We start from the raw sequence: 8,941 nt of genomic DNA on the forward strand, positions 1-8,941 counted from the left end.
ACAGGACCTGGGTGCCCAGGTCTCTTCAACTTTTCTGAAAATCAGAACACTGATGAATTAAATATTTGCATAAACACTGGAATATTGCCCAGAGGCATTCAGTAAAGTGATTTACATCATTCTTGCTTTTGGATGGAGGAGTAGGCAGAAAGGCTAGCAGAAAATGAAACTGCATTAATGTTTCTAATTTTGAGGTGTCCAAATTCAGATGCATCTTATCTGAGTCATTTCAAATAGTGCAGGAACACTTTCATGATCACTGATCAGTCTGAATCAGTTTTCTTCTGAAAATTTTAGATGGCAAATAAATGTCATGAGTTCTGCCATGAAAACAACAGTAGCTTTACTAGGCAGTGGCCACCTTTTCACTGCCAGTTCAAGTCTACCAACATTTAACAATATATGTATTTTGTATTGCGGTTTCCAAAGTTCAGCGTTGGACTGATACTTCTGAAAGTCAGCAAAGTCCACTAAACTGGATACAGATATCTCTTGAGACAGGAATTCTTAATAGTTGTGACTCAAACTGTCAGAGCAAATATCTAGTACCGCCTTATTTTATTGCTAATATTGTTAATCTTAAACTAGGCAAGCTCCTGTGATAGTTGATGAAACAAAGGATTATATAGACTTAACCCTTTGGAAACTTAAGACACAAAATTCATTAAATTAAAATCTTCCTAAACTTTCAGTGGCTGACAGGCTGGAAAAAATGCCAGTTTGTCTTTGTCCTGCTGCAGTTCTAGGATGGAGTAAAAAGTTTTGCCCAATCTTCAGGCTTGAATAAACTTCAAGTGGGCATATCAGCAAGCCAAGCCATAGAAGAATGTTCTCTTATCAGGACAACCCAGTCAAAACAGTTTTGTCTTTTCATCGTTTACTGTTGACTGTTTCCAAATCTTTAGCTAAAGCTCTGCCTGCTGTTTTTTGTTCTTTGGTTACTATATTCCTTCTACTATCTGAAATCCCAGTACAGTTTATGTACTTTGAGAGCAGCTGTGTTACCATTGCTGGTGGATGGGCCACTTTACAAGGCAAATGAACTAGTTCATTTTAATACCCGTCTTTTATTCAGCCTGTGAGAACTGGAAAAAAACAATGAAACCAGTGTGAGCAACTCGTGAACAACTGCACTAAGTTTAATGGTAGGATCTAGGTTCCTGCCTGGGACCTACTTGGGGACTGGTTCTTTTAAGTGCATGATAAATGCCACTGGCAGATTTGATGAGCGCAGCCTAGAAGTTTAGAAATTGAGGGAGGAAAGGGGTTACTTTATTTGACTGTTTTTATAGCTTTTGTGCTAAGAAAAACCCAACCCCCCATGTCTCTGCCTGCTTTGAAGTTCTCAGCCCTCCATGACCATAAGGTGGAATGCAAAGGGGACTTGCTACACAGGGTAAGCAGAGGAACTTGCTGTTCACTTTGTTTGCCTTTTGTTTCAGACCAAGGTTGGTGGGACAAGCCACACGGGGGGCAGTTTTGAAGAAGTTCTCAGCTCTACAGCCCATGCCAGCGCTCAGAGCTCTCTTGCTGGCACCCGACTCCCCGAGAGCGAAGAAGAGCTTCAGTGTTAGACTGCGGGCCCTCCTGAGCCTCACATGCCTCTCTTCAGAGACTTGCCTAGTCAGTGATTTTTAGACCTCCCTTGCCAGCCAACTTGTGCAACAAGATTTTGTCAGCTGTGGAAAATTGCCTCCCTGCCCTTGAGCTGGAGAAATGTCTCCTCTCTCTAGCTGTGTTTTAGATGGGCCATTTCATCATCAGGTACTTTGTGCTCCATAGAAACTACATGCAAGTCATTGACTTATAATGCTCTAAATTCAATGTTAAGTGACCAAAATAGTTTTCATGCTCATGTAACTTCCCTGCAACAATAACCCAGTGTCAGCTTCTTTCTTCTTTCAGTTTACTGTTTTCTATCTGTTGGTTTCCAACTCCCTTCTCAGTGCCACATCAGACAGATGGACCAAGAGCTGTGCAAAGATTTCTACTGCCAGCAGTAGTCCATATACCAGCTGTCTACCAGCCATACCATGTGCCCTTTGCTCAGGAGTGTCTGTACATAATCTATTTCCTAAAGGAATTAAATCACTTATTGTCACAAAAAGTCTTTTTCTCCTTCATTGGTACAGTCTGGCATTGCCCTCCACCTATTAGTCAGCAGAGTAAGGGGAAAAGGAAGAGACACCAGGTTACTCATATAGAGACTGAACTGATCGCAGCTGCCCGTTTAAGATGATTGTTGTAGCTCAAAAAGCTTGTTTAAAAAGCTCCACTGCATTCTCTCTGTGGTTTGGTAAGACTTGACAGTATAAGTTAAGTAAAAAAGGGAACCTCTAACATTTTTGTCTCTGTATCTTCCCCTCAAAAATAGGGGAAGGTGTATTTATGAGCCTCAGTCAACATACAGCCTTAAGTGAAAGAATACAAACCCAACAATTGGCTTAAGATGTGCCATAGGTTAGAGAGCCCCTGCCTTCACTCAGCATTTCAGAGCTGCTAGCGTAAACCCTATTATCTTACAATACACAGGATGAGTAGGTACTTTTGCTGTCAAAATTTTGTTGTGCTTCATTCCAGGGCATAATTCCACTAACCGTATTACATCTGCCTAATCACCATGAGCTAGTCATCTCTCAACTTTGATGCAGCATGTTTTCTTGCATCCTTTTAACATTTTTTTTTTCTGAGAGCAGCACACTCGTGACACTGTCTTACTGTCTAGTGAGCACATGTCGGTCTGCATGTTGCATTACTCAGTTCACCAGACTGAGATGAGCACAACTTTATCAATAAAGTATAAACAAAATGGAAAACAGTCTGGCTACTTTCAAAATGGATGCATTTTTTGAGCATAAGCCAAAGCTTCAAATCTGTGTTGGTGAGTTTGACATTACAGACTGCTTAAAATCTTGTGAAAAAACTTGGCTTTAAGTGATTTTTTTCCTGTGTGGCTTTTGTTATAGTTTTTACAGAGTTGGAAGTCCTTTCGTAATGTTCTACTGGACATAAGTTAACTTTGGATATTTATATCAAATGCCTCTTTAGTGTGATTTTTAGCATGGAAGCAAAACTAATTAGGGTTTTTTAGTACAGTTTTCTTGTAACAGTTTGCTAGCTTATTTTATGTGGATTTGTGCATAAATGTGAATTTATTTAAATAAAGAAGATATTAATGGTTAGCTTAGTTTGTGTAAATTAAGTTATTGATGTTAAAAATAAATTTCTCTTGCTCTTTTATACTTTGTGATTTTTTTTTAAATTCTGTGTATTTACTAGTATTACTGTGCGTCTCTAAGCCTTGCTCCATCCCTGCAGTATCAAGATAAATTGCAAGAACATAATCTAGTGGAGGTAGGTTGGCCACTATAGATATATTACTGTGATTACAGCAGCTGCTGCTCTGTGTAGGGTCAGTGCAGATGAGTAGCTCAGGAGAAAGACATGGGAGAAGGTGATTTCCTCTCATAGGTCACATGTCCAGGGCCCAGCACACTTCTGCACATGAACAGTGTGTTTCAGTATTGTGTTAGTGTGCTGGGTCTGGCTGAGCTGGAATTGGTTTCCCCTATAGCAGCCCTCACGGTGCTGTGGTTTATGCTGGGAGCTGGCAGGGTGTTGATAGCACCCTTGGTGCTGTGGCTACTGCCGAGCAGTGCTTACACAGCACCAAGGCTCTTTCCGACATTTCCCCCAGTGGGACAGGGTGGGCAAGATCTTGGGAGGGGACACAACCAGGACAGCTGACCCAAACTGACCAAAGCGATATTCCAGACCATATGATGTCTGCTCAGTATAAAGCTGGGAGGAAGGGGTTGGGGTAACCCTTGGTTCTCCGAGGCCACCACTACACATATTAGAGCCCCAATTCCTGAGAAGGACCGACATTGCCTGTCCATGGGAAGTAGAGAATAAATCTGTTTGCTTTTGCTTCTGCGCATGGACCTTTGCTTCATTTTGCTTATATTAAAACTGCTTTTGTTTCATCCACAAGGGTTTGTTTATCTTTCCCCTCTTTACCCTGTTAAGAAAACAAGGGGAAAGGGGGGGGGAGTGATAGAGCGACTGGGTAGATACCTGGCATTTAGCCAGTCAAACCATCACAGTTAAGAAGGCTGAAGTCCTGTAGGCTGTCTTCATAGCTCAAGCTTTCTGATTGCACTTTCTTCTCCAGCCTCTTTCCAACCACCTCCTAATTCTATTAAAATACAGTGTCCAAAACTGACATAGGATTGCAGTTGCAATGAGTAGAAAGGAACGCAGTTTTACACAAGGTACCTACTGGATTTCTTTAAACAAAAAGCCAAACACCACACCCCCCACCCCCTCCCCAAGTCACCATGTTTCTGTTTCCCAGAAACACCTTTCTTGCACTGCTGCCTGGGGTTCAGTGCTCTGTCCCTGGGCCCCTGCACAGCAGCACATAACCAGCCAGTAAAGCCTCCTGCTGCCTTGGAGGCACCAACTGTTCCTGCCAGGGTAGCTTGTGCTGTGTGTTTCTATCAAACAGCTTTTTAAGGCCACTTGTTTGTCAAGAACATTCTGAGTTCTGTCTTGCACTGCATCTGTAGCTCTTCCATCTCTGGCATTCCATACAAACTAATGGAGACTATGGTTTGTAGGCATCTTGGTGGAATAAAAGTGCTGAAGAACAATGGGCCAACTCCATCACACTTGTGGTATGGACAGTCAGCCACCAGTGACCACTAAACAGTTTCATATTGCTCAGTAAAGTGCAGCTTGTTCTTCCAGGGTCTCCACAGGGCACAACGGCTGCCTTGCAGGGTTCCCTGAGCAGAGTAGGCATCCCACCTCTTGCCTGGACCACTCTGCTCTGCACATTTTGGGCACTGTGCCACCGCTAAGGCACGAACTCCCAGCAGCTCTGCACAGTGCACCGTGTCTCTGCCCGAGACACCAGCCGCAGAACACAGCGTGAGCTTTGGCCAAGCCCCTCAGGTTTGCATAAAGGAGATGTTTCCCGAGTCCCAGTGCCTGAAGATGTGTGCTCACCAAAATCAGCCACCTTTATAAAGAGGAGGACCACTGAATTTAGCTATACACTGCTTTATCTGACATGAGTCTAAAGACAAAGAAGCTAGCTCCACAAGAGTTAGTGCAGACTGGCCTCATCATGGCATTTGCCACCATCTAGAGCTCTGCTTGACAACCACACTGTACTTTCACATTAGCATTATTATTTCCACTAAAAACTGCCATTTACAGCAGAATCAGTGCAGTGTGTAACAGTGTCAACAAGGGACAGCCCACTTTGCATGCATGTACAGGCTTTGCATTAGACTGAGCAAGCTCTGTAGGTTCCTCCTAACCTCAGCTCTTCTGTGATTATCAATTACTCGTGCAAACGACTGTAAAATTGCCAGTCTGGTGCAAAGGGGAGTCAGGAATACTGGCCCTATGGAAATGTCAGCACCACTGCCTGCTACAACACATCAACAGTGGAAAAATTGTATTAAACAATAAACATACTGAGAAAACTTAATTAATGAGATTACCAGTTTTATGCACCATCATTTCTTAAGGCTTATGCACTCCAAAGAAATTTCATCTCTTAAGTCTGGCTCTGTCAAGAGCTTCTAGAGAAAAGTGCTCATTGGTCTCACTTCAGTGTAGCACAGTGAACAGGTATCAGCCTGTTTGATATGGAAGGTACTTAAATCCATACATACTTAGAAATCACAGAACAAGACAACCTGAACATTGTCATCAGCTAATTTTTAAATTTACGCAAATTTCCCCGGTAGAGAATCTATTTGTAGCTGAGACTGCATCAATCAGAGGCTGATTAAAAAAAAAAAACAACCCAATTATGCAAATTCCAAATATTTGGTCCTTGACACAACCTCTGATCCAGGAGGTAACTATCCTACCTGCTCCTAAGTGGTCTTGGGATTCTCAGCAGTGAATGCACAGAAAAAAATCTGCTGGCAGAATTAATGATGCTATAAGGAGGAAAAAATAATGCATAGAATATAAAACAAAGTATTTATTATAGCTACAGCATTTAGGAACACCTCAGGAATGTGGATGAGATGTAGCTGCTTTTTTTTTATTCCTTTCTGTGTTAATCAGAGATACAAGCTGGAGTATTTCTGGGTGAACAAACTTCCCTGCAAAACAAAAGAAACAAAGTTAATTAAAAATGCTCTCATTTTCCTACATGTGAAAAGTTGGCAGTGATGTCATTTTAGGCTCAGAATAAATGTCAAATTATTCTTTTAAGAAAGAGAATACTCCCAGTTTAATCCAACTATAGAATAACTGTAACAGTAGTTATAGCCATTCTTCCCAAAAATCTTACAACAATATTTCGTGCTCTATTAAGACAATTAAGAGATGAAAAAGGGATGCACCCCGTCTAAGACTATCCCATACTATGTATCCTGCTACAGGAAACCACCCCAATTACAGATGCACTCAGGGTATATGCTGTATGTTCTACTGAGACACCAGCTCAGTTGAAGTTACAGAATTCTGGAGGGAGAGATGTCAATTAGAAAATTAAGTATTCCCACTTTGTTGATGATGTCCTTTTTTTTTTTTTTTCCTTCTTCCCAATAAAATTATTGCATTTTTCAGAGAGCATATTGTTTCCCCGAGGAGTCACCAAGGTATAAATGACTTGTCAGGGACTGTGTCTGGTGATTGGTGGCCCCCTCCCTGAGTTTGTCTGTCCCTATTTTTTTTCCCAGGATAGGATGACTTGAAGTCACAGTCCTCTTCTAGTGTTCAACTCCCTTGCTGAAACAATGAATACTATTATTTTACCTATTTCTCCTTTCAACTAATCAGTATCTTCTGAAAAGCAGTGGATAGAATAAGAATTAATAGAATTGCACCTAAAACATTTCACTGAGCTGGTTCTCACTTGTACTTTAGGCAGGTCACACAAGGCCATAGCTCATGTAAGAGTAACAAATTCTACTTCACTGGTTCATCAAACACTAACAAAGTAGGAACAAGCTGCTGTTGGAGCATCGGTGAAGACTGAAGTCTCCTTTATACCCCCTCTGATGTTACATGAAGATCCTTAAACACATGAAGGTGTAATGAACATTGGTCCCCGACTCTCTCTAGGCAAAAAAAGTGACGTAAAAGGAACTTGGTGTAAATGAAATTCAGGTTCAATATCTACAGATAAATGTACAATATTGTCACACTGCAGTAAGTTTCCCAAAAAATCTTTAGGGTACTTGAGCAATGAGTGAAATAACTACTTCTCACTTCCTCTGAATGTCTATCAGATAAAAGGCAATTTGTATATTCCTTTCATCTACGAAACAAAAACCAAAAAAAGACTAAATGTCATACCAGCAGTTGAATCGTAAAAATCCTGCAGTCTGCCAGGTGTGTTTTCCAACTCTTCATACTCAAATGCTTGCAGTATCATCTCACACTGATCCAACTGTTTTACAAACTTGGCTTCTGCAGTACACTGGTTTTCATATTCCTGAACAGATTTGCAGTTATAAGAAAAAAAATTTGTTCTTCTGAAACAAGAGTATTAGAAGCTCTTTATATATCTTATATATATATATATATATATATAAGAGATATATATATAATATATATATCTTATATATATATATATATATCTATATATATAATTTTTTCAGTAGTACAAGCCACGCCGTAAATATGACAGTTACGTCTTTCACTCTCTTTTAAGACTGCTATTCAGCAAAACACTTTAAATAAGTACATGCTAAATTGCTATTAAACACAGTAGGACTTAAGAACACAATTCTTTTGCATACGCTAAACTGAATCAGGGATGATACAGACAACCCTACACAATATACAAATCAAATAATAGGTTCCATTTAACAACATTTTATATATAAAGATCTTTACAGGCCAGGCTAGGGCTATGAATTACCATAGTGTGTGCCTATGCATTACCATTATCTGTTTTTAAGACCTATTTTGCACATTTCTCTACCACTTGCTGTTCTTATGAAGCGTTGTTCTTTACATTTCTTCTGTCACTCCTTCTTAATCTCTGGTCTAATCTGTCTGAGCTGCTTATGTCTTTATGTCTCCCCTAGGAGATAGAGAAGGAGTTGTTAAGTGGTTTCCTCCCCTTCAGACTTTAATCTCTCTGCTTTTTCCCCTCTCTCCAGTCATCACCAGTATGTATTTGTGAGTCATTCACATTTCTAGTCAACTTGAACAATTTTGCTGCTGTTTGCTTCCAGTGCTGGCTGTGGACAGGTTTGCAGTTTCATTTTTTTTTCTAAATCTACTGCATTGTATTTGATATCTCTTCAGTTGGCCTTCTCCTGACTTCTAATACCAGCCACAGAAAAAGGCTTCTGTCCAGGCAGGTCACCATCACATTTGACACCCTCAGCAGGTCTGAACCCGCTCATCATCACCACCACCAATAATCAGACCAGAGGCTCAAGTACACACTGGACCCATCTGTGCTTTCAGATCCACACAAACCTGTGATGCACAGCAGTTCTGCAGAGGAGAGCAGCACAAAGCACAGGGAGTTTTTCTTACAGACCAAAGGAATACAGCATCTCCTTCTGCATCTTAAGACAACAACTGTGGGTGTGGTTGCCATTGACAGTGACAAGATTCCGGGTTGTAATTCCAGCACAGTGATGCTCAGATAAATGTTGTGGTCATTTCCTTGTCTGACATAGTATTAGAAGCCTGTTTGTTCTTATGATTCTTGCTTTACATCAGACATCCAGATTTTGATAGCCATGATTGATTCATGTACTACTTATTTGCATTTGAACAACGCTTTGAATTTTCAATTACATTTTGATCGTTACTTTAGTAATCAAATTCATTTCAACATTTTTACCTTCCTCCTTTCAATCTGAGCTTTGCCTCACCTTTAGATTGTTTAAATACTACTTATTTTCTTAATTTTTTTTTTTTTTTTTTTTTTTTTTTTTTTTTT

General features: G+C 40.4%; 2 protein-coding genes and 1 long non-coding RNA gene across 6 annotated transcripts in view; 2 read left to right on the top strand and 1 right to left on the bottom strand.

Annotated features, from left to right (window-relative positions):
* TPD52L1 (TPD52 like 1) overlaps positions 1-3,180 on the top strand; it is a 50,429-nt gene extending 47,249 nt beyond the window's left edge. For all 4 annotated transcript variants that reach the window (XM_026846371.1, XM_026846369.1, XM_026846370.1 and 1 more), the window contains one exon: positions 1,443-3,180. In XM_026846371.1, coding sequence (XP_026702172.1) covers positions 1,443-1,574 — 132 coding nt within the window. In that variant the 3' untranslated portion in view covers positions 1,575-3,180. The remainder of the gene's footprint in view (positions 1-1,442) is intronic.
* Positions 3,181-3,310: 130 nt separating this feature from the next.
* On the top strand, positions 3,311-4,222 carry LOC113478863. The gene is made up of 2 exons (XR_003398153.1): positions 3,311-3,534; positions 4,112-4,222. It is a non-coding gene; the product is annotated as an uncharacterized LOC113478863 (long non-coding RNA).
* Positions 4,223-5,991: 1,769 nt separating this feature from the next.
* Positions 5,992-8,941, bottom strand: part of HDDC2 (HD domain containing 2) — an 8,702-nt gene continuing 5,752 nt past the window's right edge. The window contains exons 4-5 of the mRNA XM_026846373.1: positions 7,333-7,471; positions 5,992-6,131 (exon numbers count right to left, since the gene is read on the bottom strand). Of these exons, the coding sequence (XP_026702174.1) occupies positions 6,037-6,131; positions 7,333-7,471 (234 nt within the window). The 3' untranslated portion in view covers positions 5,992-6,036. The remainder of the gene's footprint in view (positions 6,132-7,332; positions 7,472-8,941) is intronic.

The sequence above is a fragment of the Athene cunicularia genome (assembly GCF_003259725.1).
Source record: "Athene cunicularia isolate RWA chromosome 3 unlocalized genomic scaffold, athCun1 chr3_part1, whole genome shotgun sequence".
NCBI lineage: Eukaryota > Metazoa > Chordata > Aves > Strigiformes > Strigidae > Athene > Athene cunicularia.